Genomic DNA, 15,772 nt, shown 5'->3' on the forward strand with positions numbered 1-15,772 from the left:
TTACCTTACGGTAAACTCACTTGGTGGAACGAACGTTGAATTGTAAATCGGGCAATTCGGGTTCGATTCCCGGACTCTGCAGGTTACTTTCTATGGCCTTTGACACTTGACCTGACCTGTACTCTGGGATGCACAAAAGTAATAACTGTTTAATGCAAAAAGTAAAAACATCTAGTACTGGTTAACTAGTACTGGTTAACTGCTTAACAGCCTTTCCAGGAGTTGTGCGATGGCAGAATTGTGCTCTGGTAAATTGAAAGTGGCTTTGTGCCATGTGGAGGCTGTAAAAAGTTGCCCCGTACATTCAATTAGATATGTTATATTTCTGATCCTAAAAGATCGTTCAGCACAACATTATTGTTGTTTGCAGTATTTTAAGTTTTTAACATTTGTCATTTTCTAGTTGGGTGGTTCCCAATATTCCTACTTGAATAATGTTGAATCACCCTTAGGATATGTTGCCTGCTTTTCAACTTTGTCTCTTGACGTTTAATCTGTGATATACAGGCTTCATAACCTGTGACCCACTTTCAAAATTCCATTTTTGTTTAGTTCCGCCCATTGTTTCCTCGTTTCGGGCACACGCTTTCTATTACTTGAGGACCATACGCCACTTTTCATGGAATGGCACGAAAGTGTCACATTGAAGATTGCATCATTACCGCATTACGAACACATCTGCGGATGTTTCTAAATTAAAAAATTACCCATTTTATGTTAAATATTGAATTCTGCTTCAGCCGGTGCTAGGGGGCGTTCATGGTAGTTGCACTAGAAAGGCTCAATCAAACTGAGCCTGCAACATTTTCAATTTTGCCGTTTTGGACTTTCTTTAGGGATTCATATTTTCTCTATTTTTCTGCCGTGATTCGGAAGTTAAACTTCAGAAATCAGAATTACTATCTTGTCCATAAGCATATATAAGTAACTCCTATTTAGGTGTCATAGCAAGATTTTAGTTACTTAGTATGCATCAATATAGATTTAAAGTAAAATGAAATAACCATGCACTTATGTTTATAAATGTCACTGGGGACACACAGTATCAAACTTATAATCCAACAAAACATGTTCCAAGTGTAAATAATGTGCTGCTTTTTTATTTAAAGATTATTTTGATTACTTAAAAACTAATTTGTATTCGGCGTATATTGTCTCGCTAATGCGACGTTCTTGTTTCTCAAATTGTGTTAAAGCAATTGCCAAGAGACAGTTTCGATGCAATCGAAGTTAATAACAACGAGTCTAACAATATGTGATGGAGTTCTAGTGAATTCGCAGCCGACAAACCAAGGATACAATTTGCTAGGTGTTACATCATGGCCGGTATATATTTTTTATTTATCTTTTATTTCACAATAACAGCTTTATTTAATCGCAAATGTACATGCATATATTTTTCTTAAAATTTAAGAAGAGATGATTAAATGTATCTTTTCGTAAAGAATATACGAGTATGTTTGGCTAATATATGTAATATTATACGAATATGGACTCTTTAGCTGCTGGTGAATATGATATGATATGTACCGAACATTGACTGAGGCGATAGCCATTTTAATAATAATTTTCAGTAAATATCACATCATATTCACCTGCTAAATAGTTCATATCTTTTTATTATTTAATTTATAAATCGCTTTTATATGTGGTATCTAAACTGCCATTGAATACGACGGAAATCAACATTTTTCTCTTCAGCTCGTCTACTTTTTTCATAATTTGCCATTGTATTTTAATGAGCGCATTGACCTAAATTCGAAATGTTCTTACAAATGTAAAGACGTCTAGTTTGACTTTTATTTGCGAGTCTCATTCTTTCTTTTCCCCCGATAAAACAGCGTCTATATGTAGTTTTGTTTTTATTACATGCTTTGGAGTGGAAAGTGAAAATATATTTAAGAAATAATATCGGTCTAATCGGTATTTATCGACTATTTAATACCGGTTTGGAGTTTTGATGTGTATGAATTGACCACGAAGGCCGTAGGCTCTGCTAAAATGCTAAGCAGGCAAGGCAATCTAGTAGGGCATTCTGAGTAAATATGCCTTCTCTTTTACTCCTTATGCATCCTCTTTCGCTCTGAAAATGTTTGTTGTTTTTTGAAGTTGGATAGATCCATTTCATTTGTGTGCGACTGTTTCTAAAATCCTTGCAGACGCCCTGGACTTTGGTGCCAAATGTATTTATAACCTCTTTTAGGTTCTCGTAACCATCAGGAGTACAATTCTTTGGTCTGCTTCTGGGGCACTCGCAGACTTTCAAATTTGTTTTTTTGCCAATGGAGACAATGACATTTTCGTCTTCAGGGAGTATATTTCTTTAGTCTGCGACTGATTGTGGGGCACTCGCAGACCTAAAGGAAGTATTGGTGCCAGTGAAGGACATTTTTGATTTCCGGGGACTTTGCAGAGTTCATTTCTCTGGTTTGCGAGTGATTCTCGGACACCCACAGACTTTCGTGAATGTTAGTGCCAATCGAGATAATGACATTTTTTTCTTCTAGAGTCCCTCGAAAGTCTTTTTTTTGATCTGCGATTCAGATTTTTCACTTCTAGAAAAACCCCCAAAGACAATTTTTTTTGCATTTATCAAGAAAACAGAGTCAAAAAAGTCAAATTTTTTAAATGGGATCAAAATTCCCAAAGTCTGGGACACCAAAAACAATCAAATCGGGACGAACGGGCTCCCGGGGGTCTAAGAAAACAAAAAAGTTAATCCCAATTTGGAATCAAAAGGTTCCCGAAAACCCGCCCGATGAGGGAGATGGGCAGAGCATTTTTACTTTATATATAAGAATGCTCTGCTAGATTGTTCTGCCAGCTAAGATTCCCAGCTGAGTATTTTACACTAGTTTTACTGTTTACTGTTTTAATAGATTGTTCTGCCAGCTGAGCATTGCAGGAAAGCATTTCTTGCACTATATTTAGGAATGGTTTGTTTATTATAAATGTTTGACTAAGTATTTTTTATTATTTTAGTATTAGAAAGCTTATTTTCTGTTCCTTTTTCTGATTTTAGGTTTCTTTCGTTATTTCAATAGGTGTTGCATATCCGTTAATTCGGATATTTTGTATCGACAAAACGTTGTCATTTCTAAACTTTCTATTAAAATTTCTATTTGATTAAACTTCAATTACTTAAATGTGTTTCTTTGAGATTAAACGACATCATAATTAGAGAACACATGACAGTAAAAATGAACTGATAAGAAAAACAAGTGAGTACGAAATCAACTGTTTTGTTTGTATTTCTTATATACTTCTTCTTTATTTTAAAAAAAAAAATACTTCAGACTTTCCATTTTGTTTCTATTTAAAATACTTCGTACATGATTCTTTCACTTGAACTGCCAACATATGCATATGATTTCAATATTTAAAAAATTTAAACATAAAATTCGATAATAGACTCAATGTCATAATCCTTATGATTCTAATTCCAATTTTTTCTAATGTACAATATGCAAATAAAGCTTTAATTCGACCGAGTATTTTATTTTTAAAAATACTTCTTGTTAGTTATTGATTGGAAATAAACTGCTCTACTGACCGATCGAAAGAGGCAAATAATCCTAATATTAGTTTAAGATTATTTTATTTCATAATCACTTGTATGTTGATATAATCAATACAATTCATGAAAATATTCCTATTAATAGAAAGTTTAGTAATAAGGCTATTTTACTTTCTTTTTTAAATATTTAATATCCATGTAAATCATTTTTATTACTTTTCTAAATGCTATATTATCACAATAAGATTTGCTGTTTGTGCATAAACACAGCAACGCAGCAGTATGGTCTTGCTGCATTATGTATAAATATGTATTAGTCTACTGCGTCAACAAATGCGCAAAAGAATAATCTGAATGTTTTTATAAGGTATAAACATAGCTTATGTGATAAAATTTATCATTGTTATTAAATAACTACTTAAGTTGATATGATTTTTATTGTTCTGTTTCTCGATGCTAAAATGAGTCTTTCCTCGTGCTCTTTTAAATTACAGGTTTTCCAAGTAACAGTACAGTACAATGAACACAACATTACATTTGAAAATCAACAATACCCGCCGGCATCATATAGAGCAGGCGTCCCCTATAACAAAGCAAAACCACTTCAAATGACGTTCACGTTTGGTGACAAAACGTAATGATACCTACATTTTTACATTTTATTTATTGTACAAGACAATAAGATTTTCTATACAAATATATTATAAGTATAATTTCTAGTTATTTGATGTGACACCTAAGTGATGATTTTAATCTTCAATAACATGGCTATTTGTACATTATAGGGCAATGATCTTTTTATGAATTCTGTATCTTGTCAACTAATAATAAAGTAATCCTCCTTGGTTGTATCTACATACATTTGTAAAAAAAAACCTTCGTTGTGTATACATACATTTGTTAAACAAAACCTTCGTTGTGTATACATACATTTGTTAAACAAAACCTTCGTTGTGTCTACATGCATTTGTAAAAAAAAACCTTCGTTGTGTATACATACATTTGTTAAACAAAACCTTCATTGTCTCTACATGCATTTGTAAAAAAAAACTTCATTGTCTCTACATGCATTTGTTAAACAAAACCTTCGTTGTGTATACATACATTTGTAAAAAAAAACCTTCGTTGTGTATACATACATTTGTTAAACAAAACCTTCATTGTCTCTACATGCATTTGTAAAAAAAAACCTTCGTTGTGTATACATACATTTGTTAAACAAAACCTTCATTGTCTCTACATGCATTTGTAAAAAAAAACTTCATTGTGTCTACATGCATTTGTAAAAAACCTTCGTTGTGTAAACATGCATTTGTAAAAAACCTTCGTTGTGTCTACATACATTTGTCAATAAACTTTTTTGTGTCTACATGCATATTACAAAACCTTCCTTGTGCCAACATTTATTAGTCAAAAACCTTCGTTGTTTTTACATTATTACATTTGTAAAAAACCTTTACTGCGTCTACACACATTTGTAAAAAAAACCTTCGTTGTGTCTACATACATTTATAAAAAAACCTTCGTTGTGTCTATATACATTTATAAAAAAAACCTTCGTTGTGTCTACATACATTTATAAAAAAACCTTCGTTGTGTCTACATACATTTGTAAAAAAAACTTTCGTTGTGTCTACATGCATTTGTGAAAAAAAAAAACAGTTCGTTGTGTCTACATGCATTCGTAAAAAAAGAACAGTTCGTTGTGTCTACATACATTTGTAAAATCCTTCGTTGTGTCTTCATGCATTCGTAAAAAAAACCAGTTCGTTATGTCTACATACATTTGTAAAAACCTTCATTGTGACAACATACATTTGTAAAAAAAACTTTCGTTGTGTCTACATGCATTTGTAAAAACCTTCGTTGTGTCTACATACATTTGTAAAAACCTTCGTTGTGTCTAAATGCATTTGTAAAATAAAACCTTCGTTGTGTCTACATACATTTGTAAAAAAAACCTTCGTTGTGTCTACATGCATTTGTAAAAAACCTTCGTTGTGTCTACATACGTTGTGACAACATACTTTTGTAAAATAAAACGAACACAAACGTTAGAATAAAATTAAGTTCTAGTAATTACACAGAAATTTCTTTGTCAATCTGTATTCTTTCTATTACTTGAAGTGTTTTATTTAAAGTTTAGTTCTAGAAGCAATAATTTGGTGCGACACTCATCATTCTGGCAATTATTGTCAACATACATGTAGCGCAAGAGGAAATAAAATATGTGACGAGAATGGACACTTGGTTTGCAAGACAGGTAAAGTTTAGATATTGTTAGTATTAAAGGCCCATTATGCCTCCGTAATGCTTTAATTTTTATTTTTCAAAAGGTTTTTTTTTTTCAGTGTACTTTTATAGTATCCAAAGTTTTACCCATAGACCAATAACCTGAACAATCTTTTGCTTCTGTTGCTGTTTGGCAATAAGTACTGTTATAATTTTATACTTTTATGACATATTTCACATTCATCGCTACTTTTTCATGTTATAAGCATATAACATGCTTTAAAACCATTATTTTAATGGTATAATATTCATGTTTGCCCTTTCTAAATAAGTTAAAAAATATTCATTTCTGACGCATAATGTGCCTTTAATGATTGCGATGATTGTTTAAGCAGTGATGAAGATTAAGTTGCTCTGACGCTGCTTTTTCCCCCGTCCGTCTGAGACTTATTGTAAAATATACAGGGGGAACCTGAATATATGTAGGATGTCCATTGGTCATTAAAAAAATTACAAATTGAAATTTAACTTGCCATTTAAAACATTGAAAAATAATGTAAAGGATATATAAATTCCTAAATAACCTAAAGGAGTTTCGAAAACAATTTATCCAGTTTGATTTTTCGAATATTTGTGAAAACATAATTAAAAGGATATATAAATTCCTAAATAACCTAAAGAAGTTTCGAAAACAATTTATCTTGTTTGATTTTTTCGGATATTTGTGCTTCCTCCCATTCAACATTTTACAATAGTTCACAATGCTTCTTAAATTGCTTTAAATTTGTAGTGTATAAGTTTTTTTCTAAAATAATGGGAACACCAATTTCGCTTTCGATCCCGGAAACTCAAGCGCATGAAAATACACCACATATAACGTTTCTGGTACTATCAGTAGATTATGTTCATTGTTCATGGTGTTATATGATAATTGATATATGTAGGCTACAACTGATTTGAATTTCATGATTCTAATACATGCAGGATATTGAATGAGTGCAAGTTTAATACTGTATTTATTGAACATGTTGAATAAAATTGAATTATGCGAGCCTCTGGCGAATTTAATATTCTATTTATCACATACCAAAAATAAAGGCCGTTTGAAGTGAAAAAGAAACGTTTTCCATTGACTCACCTACTGTATAGTATAACGCTTACATTAATTTTAGCGTGTCATAACGCTATGCTTATATGACGCAAATGACGTCACGTCAAAGTATATGCACGGCCGTGCAATACCATTTTTACGGATAGATATATTTCTTATACGTTTATTTGCAAATAAAAGAAGCACATATTTAATGTACATGAATTCGTCAGTGTACAATTAACGAAATAAGACAGTTCCAATTAGAAACATATCTTACTTTGTTCCTAGATCAAACCAATGAATGCTACATCAATTGTGATTAAAGTATTTTCAGCAAGTGAAAAATTCCATTATTAAACAAGCTATATGAGCTAAAATAGTGTTTCAAAACATCAAAATAACCTACGCATGTAAAAACATAGGTTCTTCGTCCGAGTAACTTTTAAGGATATTTTTTTGCATCATTCATGTTAGATGAAAAAACAATGAGCTATAATTGACTAACTCCGGAATTAAGAATATTTTTGGATGTTAATACTTTTTTCAGTCAAAAGGACACACTCATCTTTAAGTAGAATTTGGTGTATAATTTCGATCATTTCATAAATTTGTTTTTAAGCTCTCTCTGACACACTGACTGTATAACACACGCACGCACACACACTCACGCACGCATGTACGAAAACACACACACCGATCAACTAATAACTTGACCATTATGTAATTAACGCGTAAAGTATATAGTTGACCAGTTACTTCTCTCTTATGTTATGTGGTTACACAATACTATAAAACATATATTGTAGATAAAAGATAAGTAAAATGTTAGCCCATTAACAAACTGTCAAAAACTAAATAAATGGTAAGTGATAACACGTTACGTAAGGAACTGATTGCATAACATTGACCTATTGAAATTGAATAAATTGTGGCAGTTAAGAACACTATTATTTGTCCAGATTAGAGTTTTATCTAATGAAAAGTTACTTAACACATTTTTTAACACAACATGATACTCAAATGTTGTTTTAGTTACTTAACGCATTAGTCATAAAAGAAATGCAAAAAGTGTATATATGCAACCGTAACTTCCCCTTTGAAATTCAATTTTCGATTATTGCTTATTGTTATAATTATTTAAGGCACATGCATTCTTAATGCTTACATTATTTACACACACACACACATACACACACACACACACACACACACACGGCTCGGGTTATATTTACAAACAACCGTTTATATAGGGCCATATAACCTGTCAACAATCTTTATAACTAATAATATTTTGAAACTGTATCACTTTTAGCATGATAGAATCTCATTTTACATGTGTTGATTTATCTCATGTTCACACTATTTATAATAGATCTAATTTTCACAGGGTACCATGGAAATAACTGCATAGACATAAATGAATGTCAGGGTTCAAATCCTTGCACGAATGGCGGGACATGTCATAATACCCCAGGATCATTCACTTGTCAATGTCTCAAAAGCTGGACTGGACGTTTATGTGACGTTGATGTTGATGAATGTTCTTTACAACTTTGTACAAATGCAACAACTTGTACAAATTCCCCTGGGTCATTTCACTGCCAATGTGAAAATGGATTTCGTGGACGTTATTGCACAGATACTGACGAATGTAAACTCCCAATAAAGCTTTGTCAACACAACGGCACATGTTTGAACACATATGGTTCCTATTCATGCATATGCTCTGTAGATTATTTTGGAAACAGATGTGAACAATGTCAAGTATGAAAATAAATTCACTAAAATGTTTTTGTTTAACCACAAACGTGTCCCAAAGAGGTTGTTGTTTCGTACATTGAATTACATGAAGTTTGATAAGAAAAAAAATCGTCCAGTTATAGTAATTATTGATAAAATACTTTTTGGTATTAAATCAACAGTATTTAACCTACACTCATTTAATATCCTCTATATACAATAGCCAGATCACCTTTTTAGGTATTAAATTAGGCTACGAGAGTTAGTAACTTTTAAGAGTATAGAAGTGATTTCAACAACGTCATAAAAGCGCTTGTTCATCCTTTTCATCTAAAAATATAAAATAATCAGAAATTTATGTATTTCGAAACATACCAAATTCCAATGGGGGAATTTATCATTTCATTCGTAGGTATATTTTATAAACGAGCCAATTTTACGTTTCTGAAAAAAGCCAATCGATTCTACTTTAATTGGTTAGTTATTTTTATGACCTGTTTTCAATACTTTTCAGTCATGTGGTCCTCACAGTGTAAATTGCACAAATAAGAACGGTAATTTAACTTGTAAGTGCAAAGAAGGTTGGAATGGTAAAACTTGTCAAAACGATATAGATGAATGTCATACCAAGTCTTGTCATAATGGGACATGCAATAATAACCCCGGTACTTACAGCTGCAGTTGTTATTCAGGGTACACGGGCAGACACTGTGAAAATGATTTGGACGAATGTTTATCGGTGAGGTGTGCTAACAATGGTACGTGTGTCAACTTACCTTACCCACAGAGGTATAGATGTGATTGTGCGCCAGGATGGGATCCTAAAAGCCGTTGTCATCATCATTTAGATGAATGTAAACCAAACCCCTGTATTCATGGAAATTGTACAAATAAAAATGGAAACTACCTTTGTACCTGTAAAACTGGATGGACTGGTAGGAAGTGTGATGTCTTTGACAGATGTAAAGAAAATCCATGCTTAAACAATGGAACATGTTCCAATGAACCTGTTAATAACTTGTGCAAATGTGCTAATGGTTGGACGGGGGACAATTGCTCTGTTGATATAGATGAGTGTAATACTAGTAATCCTTGCAAGAACAATGGTCGATGCACTAATATTAATGGCGGGTATATGTGTGTATGTGGAGCCGGGTGGACGGGCCAAAACTGTACAGCAGATGTTAATGAATGCAGAAAGTATAATCCCTGTAAACACAATGGTAGTTCTCTGGATATCAATGAATGTGAAGTAACTGTACCATGTCAAAATAATGGGACATGTAAAAATACAAATGGGGGTTACTCATGTACATGTCCATTTAGCTGGAAAGGAGATAATTGTGAGATTAGCATAATAGATTGCAATAATCTACCATGTCAGAACAATGGAAGCTGTTCATACACAAATGACGGATACACATGTAAGTGTTCCAAAGGCTGGACCGGCAGAAATTGCGAATCTGGCTTATCATCAAATTGTAAGTTATTATATATATTCATATGAAATAGACTGCTATAAATATATGGAAAATTAAAGTGAAAGTGATCATTCATATCCATTTGACTCTGATAGCCATGGTTGTTAATAATATTATACACAGTCTTCAGTATATTACGTTATCGATGTTTATGTTTGGAAGTTGTATTTATATTATTATTTATGATTTATTCTTAAATTGATGTGTTTATTCATTTACGATACAAATATCAGTTAAACACATTTTGTGGTTCAGCTTGTTATACACGATTTAATTAACTTATATCTTCAAACTTACAAGTTTAGAACATTATATCTAAATTTTACAGTTAAACTAGAGGATGCGATAAAGCCAGAATGCACGGATTTTGGATGGAATATTTCTGTTGATATGTCAGAACTAAAACAATTATATCCTGGTATCACGATCAACAATATTTTCTTCGGTGACAACTCCTGTAAGGGGAAATTGGTAGAGAGTATTGTGTTATTTTCGCAAGGATTTCAGGACTGTCTAACAGCGGAAAGGGTTGGTATATCTTTTATATATCAGAAAAAAAGCATATGCTAGCTTTGTTAGTAACAATATTACCTGATGTTCATTACGTAGTATCAAACTCAAACTTACTCTGAGAAGCATAATTATTTGTAACAAGTTTCTGTAAGCGTTTTTTGCCTACTTTAATTAAAGAGACTCCAAAGAGGACTTTCAACTAGAACAAACCGAAAATACTTTTTCCTTCAAGATTTTATTATAAATAAATATATGGCAGAATCATTAACACACAGTACCGTTAAAACATCCGGTTAAAAAACTGCAAATAACTATCTCAGGCATTTCATTTATAACACAAATAAACGTTTTAAGGGAAATTATTCAAGAATTTTAACAAAAGCACCAAACTTTATGTAGATAATACTAGATATTTCCAAACACTGTTAAGAAGCAATATTATAACCCTTTGAAGGAATATTCTGATCTAGCGATAGCATAAGATTACACAAGCTCATATTCAGCAAATATTTTGCTTTGATTTATGAATTTTAAGTTTTAACATTTTCCAGTTTTGTTACAGTTAATGGAACATCAACAGTTACTCGGGCACCAAATTTCAGATCATTTGGTCACTCCGATTTTCAGGGATTACCAATTTGTTGTGCAAATTGCAACGCTTTTCACTTATATCAGCCCAAAAATCGCATAAAAATCTGTTATCAAATGAATACCGAGTACATTTATTAAAATTATCTATTGCATAGTTTTCAATCTAAAGTGCACTAGTTGATTTATAAAAGAATTTCAAATTTAGTCTACTGTATTACGCTATTGGACATCGGTGGAATAACTTCAAATAGTGAATTTAAACATACCGGTGAAACATTCGGATACAAAATGGCAAATCTTTGTCTCAGGTAAGTCATTTATTACACAAATGAGCGAAACTAAGAAGAATTTTAACACCAGACGTGCTGTAGTCAAATTTAAAAAAATGTTAAGAAGCAGGATGTGTGCACGCTATAAAATATGTATGGCAAAACCGTATGCTGTAATATTCTGATCTTTTGATAAGATAACATTATTTAAAGTCAGCTCATTCCCAGTATCAGGGGTTTGCGCTTTGATTTCTAAATATCATCCCTTGTTAAAATAGTGTAACCCTTCGCTGGCACCTGTAGTATCAATATTTACCTGGGGATAAATCCATTCTGTTACAGACCTATGCAATAGAAAGAACATCAAAACACGATGTTATATGATTTGTACGAGGTGGGCGTATATTTACATAAAGATAACATTTTATTGTATTCAAAGTATCTTTTAGTAATTTACAAACAAAATTGAAGAAATTAATTGCAGCATTATATGAAGAACTCGGACGTTATCTATCATTTGTAACAAGATATATAAGAATTATAAAATACTAGTTAAAGCTCCTGCAAACTGATTGTTATAATTTAAAAGAAGTTTATTGCATGTCGTAAAATAATTGTTTTTACGGCGGAAGAAAATTAGATCTATTATCAATTGTGAAAGATGATTATACAATGATAGCGTAATGAAAGTTTGCATTTTGCTGTTGTTATTTCATTAGCATATATCGACGTTATTTAATAATTGACTTTTACCTTTATGAGGATCTTCAGTAATATAGGACCACAAACTATGTGTTTCATTGTAGAATAACAGTTTGATAAATAAATGTTTAGACCTTAGAAAGAACAAAATGCTAACAACTTTCATGTGAAAACAGTTATGGTATATAATTCATATTTAGTCTTAAGAAGCATATATCTCGAATTTCTCTGTAAATAATAAAAAATATTAAAATAGATCAGCTTGTCACAATGCCGGATATAAATAAAGAAATGACAGTGTTCAAACTAAACAAAAAAATACTGTTTAGTACTTTTTTGTAATATTTAGTTCACGTAAGTAACAGTAAAATATCAGAAAGTTAATTTCCCCATAAAAGTATTCTATTTGTAACCAATACTTGCATTCCAGTAAACGTACTGTTTGTTGTTTTCGATAAAAAATGTCTCCTATGCAATAATATAAAGAAAGTAAAGTCTTTTAATATTTCCCTTTTTTATTTCTAGCATCTAACTGTTATTTTACAATCCATACATCTTCGGCCTTCTTTTCTAACATCTTACAATATATTGAATATCAAATGACACCAGTTTTCAAATTTATGCAAGAAGAGCATGAGGCTAATGAAATAGAAACATACATTTGCTTTAAACCTTAAAATGTCACATGATCAATGTGCCAAACTAACTTCAAAATAGCATTATTTCTTAAACGTATAAAATGATCTTTATTTGTTTTATACAACTTTCAGATATCAGGCGATACGATAATATATGAAAATGAGTTGTTTTATGCAATCTACGATCCTATTCGTCCATTTATTATTAGACAACACAAATTCACATTTGGAGTTGAATGTGACGTCAGTCGTAATGAAGCGACGTCATCACACGTACATCATAATGTTGAAATGCACCATTCGGCTGTTCTTCAGCATTATAGTATAAACATGGCATTTTATAAAGACCAAGGTTATATAGATAAACTGCCAGGAAATCCAATACAAACGAATGTTGGGGATGATATATATGTCAAAGTGTTTACTACGGCTACTGACTGGAATATAAAAATGAGGTTACATACATGTTATACGAGCCCCAATCAACCGACGAAGAAATTAATTTACTACATTATCAAGGATGGGTAAACATTTTTATCAGTTTCAATAAATATTTTCATTTGAACATGGAATTTATTCAATATGAAACCATGACAAGCTTAACGGACAAAAACAACAATGAAATTCACGTCTTAAGTAGTACATTTAGCAGGTATTGTTACCTTTTTTACAGGCACCGTTGGGAAGCTTACAAGTAGTCTAGTGCCTGGCACAACAGTAACCAACAGCTAAATGTTACGGATGCATACTTGTTATCTTATGTGCTAAAATGAAAATATGATGGGCTTTATTTAGCAACAAAATGTTTGATTTCGTGTATAATTCTTTTCACGTGTTTTGTTCTAAATGAAGTGGAACCAAAATATAGATCTATTATCGCATTCAATTAGCACTGTTTTAAATTTCTGCTTCCCTACTATATATGTTTGCTTTAGAAAAAATATCTGAAAAAAGTGATCCCTCGGAAGCATTAAAAACAGCAAAATTACATGAAAATTGCAGACTCGGTTTGATAAAGTATTTACATGGGGATAATGAAGCTTGTATTTTAAATACATATGCATTTTTTTCCAATAAAGGGCTAATTTTATATTTCATTTCAGTTGTGAAGTAGATAGTAATACTCATATCATATCGCAGTCAACACATGAGACAAGATTTGTGTTTCAAGATTTTGAGTACTCCACCGATAGAGAGGGTCTAAATATCAACTGTAACGCTACATTTTGTGAAAGTAAAGATTTTTCTCCTGGATGTTCTCAGTCATGTCAGCCAGACAATACGCAGGCACTCATTGGGAAATAAATCAAGCTATTCATCCGTGAAACAAGCATTTGATAATTAATTTGCTATTAATTTTATAATAGATTCCTTAAAAACAAAACTTTTCGTCATAACTTTGTTGAAAAGGTAAACAACTTCATTTTACATATAATTCAGTGGAAAGTTTGCAAAGAAGTGTGTCGTGACTGTAAGTAAACTAATTTAAACATAACAAAACATTTATTTATAACATTTTAAGTATGATTGTATTTAATAATACCAAAATTTTGATAATATTTAAAACAATGACAAATTTATAAATACCAAATTATAGAAGAAAATGTTTGAATGATAGGCAGTGACATATTACCTTTCAGCAATCTAGATAATTGTTATTACATGAAATTGCATACAGCACACAACATGATATTATTCAAATTTATCTCGACGGACAAGACATTTTGTAAGTTTTAATAAACGATTTAAATGAAAATAAATGTGTTTTAAATTACTCCTTTGAATAAAATAGTACATGAAAGGTAAAATGGCATAAAACTGAATAAATGCTTGTACTAGCTATATTCAATATTACTTTCTAATGTTTTAAGACATCAAAGAAGATATAGAATGAAGAGTTAAGCATTAAATGCAGCACGTTTACTCATATTTGGGTATTTTATGGTGGCTGATTTGGTACACTTGTGCGTCGTATTGTCGCTAGCGACAGCACGACAAAGCGCCCAACGGCACATTGTCAGACATTCATCTTGTCGTCCGTTAACGATGCACGCCAAACGGCGCGTTGTCATACGGAGCGTTGTCGCGATGTCACATTGTTGCTTGGCTCAAATCGAAGGATTTGCTATTTGTATATATAAAAGCCAAACGACAGGGCGACATCGCCACACAACGTGCCGCACGACAAAGTGCCGTTTGGCGCATTTCAGTAGCAACAAGAAGAAAAGGCGATAACGATATAGGTGTGTTGTCGGTATCGACAACGCAACGCGCAGTGTACCAAATCAGCCACCATCGTATTTCCATAGTATTACTCTGTGAATAGTATTATAGATTCTACTACTTTCATTAACATTGGTACTAGTTATATATAAATCTTGGTGCTCTAAACTGATGGACATCTGCGGATTTATTTTAATTCAAAATTTCACTATAAACATGATTGAATGTTGAATTATGCATAAGTCGGTGCTTAGGGGCGTGGACAGTAACTTGCACTTTCCTTACAGGCCTCCTAAGACAATGTTCTGTCCATAATGTATGTCTTTTAATATTTTTGCCTTAAATCGATATATCATAATGCGCTAGAATATTAACGCAATATTTCGGGGAAACTTTAGATCCGGTATCTGGTAATCGCATTGTTATTCCACTTAAGATTAAAAAAGAAGCTTATTCGAATGTTTTTTTTTTTTTTGTTGTTGTTTTTTTTTCAATATATTTAATATATTCTTAAAGAAGCAGTATTGAATGAATTTAGTTTATTTTTCTTAGACAACCATATTGATAATATAAAAGCTATTTAAACTATTAAAATTAATGTTTAATCTTGCCTTACATATTGTATTATATGTTAGAAAAAAACTCTTACATTTATTTTCCATCGCCTCTTTTTAGTAAAAAATCCAAATTACTTTCTTAATTATGTACACATTGACCTTTTCATTTGTGATCTTCTTCGTTGTCGTACTTAATTGGCGTCCGCGCCGAAGCGC

The 15,772-nt window shown here is 31.8% G+C and overlaps 1 protein-coding gene across 1 annotated transcript; it reads left to right on the plus strand.

Moving 5' to 3' along the window:
• The first annotated feature begins 1,177 nt into the window (after window positions 1-1,177).
• Window positions 1,178-15,155, plus strand: LOC132745407 (protein crumbs-like). Its single transcript, XM_060734355.1, has 8 exons — window positions 1,178-1,326; window positions 4,012-4,151; window positions 5,659-5,780; window positions 8,230-8,606; window positions 9,097-10,063; window positions 10,392-10,591; window positions 12,909-13,300; window positions 13,880-15,155. Exons 1-8 carry the CDS (start codon window positions 1,219-1,221, stop codon window positions 14,079-14,081), a joined length of 2,508 nt encoding a protein of 835 aa, XP_060590338.1. The 5' UTR covers window positions 1,178-1,218; the 3' UTR covers window positions 14,082-15,155.
• The last annotated feature ends 617 nt before the right edge of the window (window positions 15,156-15,772 follow it).

The sequence above is a fragment of the Ruditapes philippinarum genome, unplaced genomic scaffold (genome assembly GCF_026571515.1).
Source record: "Ruditapes philippinarum isolate M1 unplaced genomic scaffold, ASM2657151v2 ctg3637_1_1_1_1, whole genome shotgun sequence".
NCBI lineage: Eukaryota > Metazoa > Mollusca > Bivalvia > Venerida > Veneridae > Ruditapes > Ruditapes philippinarum.

What these genes read in the sequence shown, in the direction of transcription:
- LOC132745407 (XM_060734355.1), top strand. Translation starts at nt 1,219, where the DNA reads ATGCAATCGAAGTTAATAACAACGAGTCTAACAATATGTGATGGAGTT. An exon ending in TTCACGTTTGGTGACAAAAC is followed by an intron (nt 4,152 to 5,658) that starts GTAATGATACCT and finishes TTTTATTTAAAG; the next exon opens with TTTAGTTCTAGAAGCAATAA. An exon ending in ACAGATGTGAACAATGTCAA is followed by an intron (nt 8,607 to 9,096) that starts GTATGAAAATAA and finishes AATACTTTTCAG; the next exon opens with TCATGTGGTCCTCACAGTGT.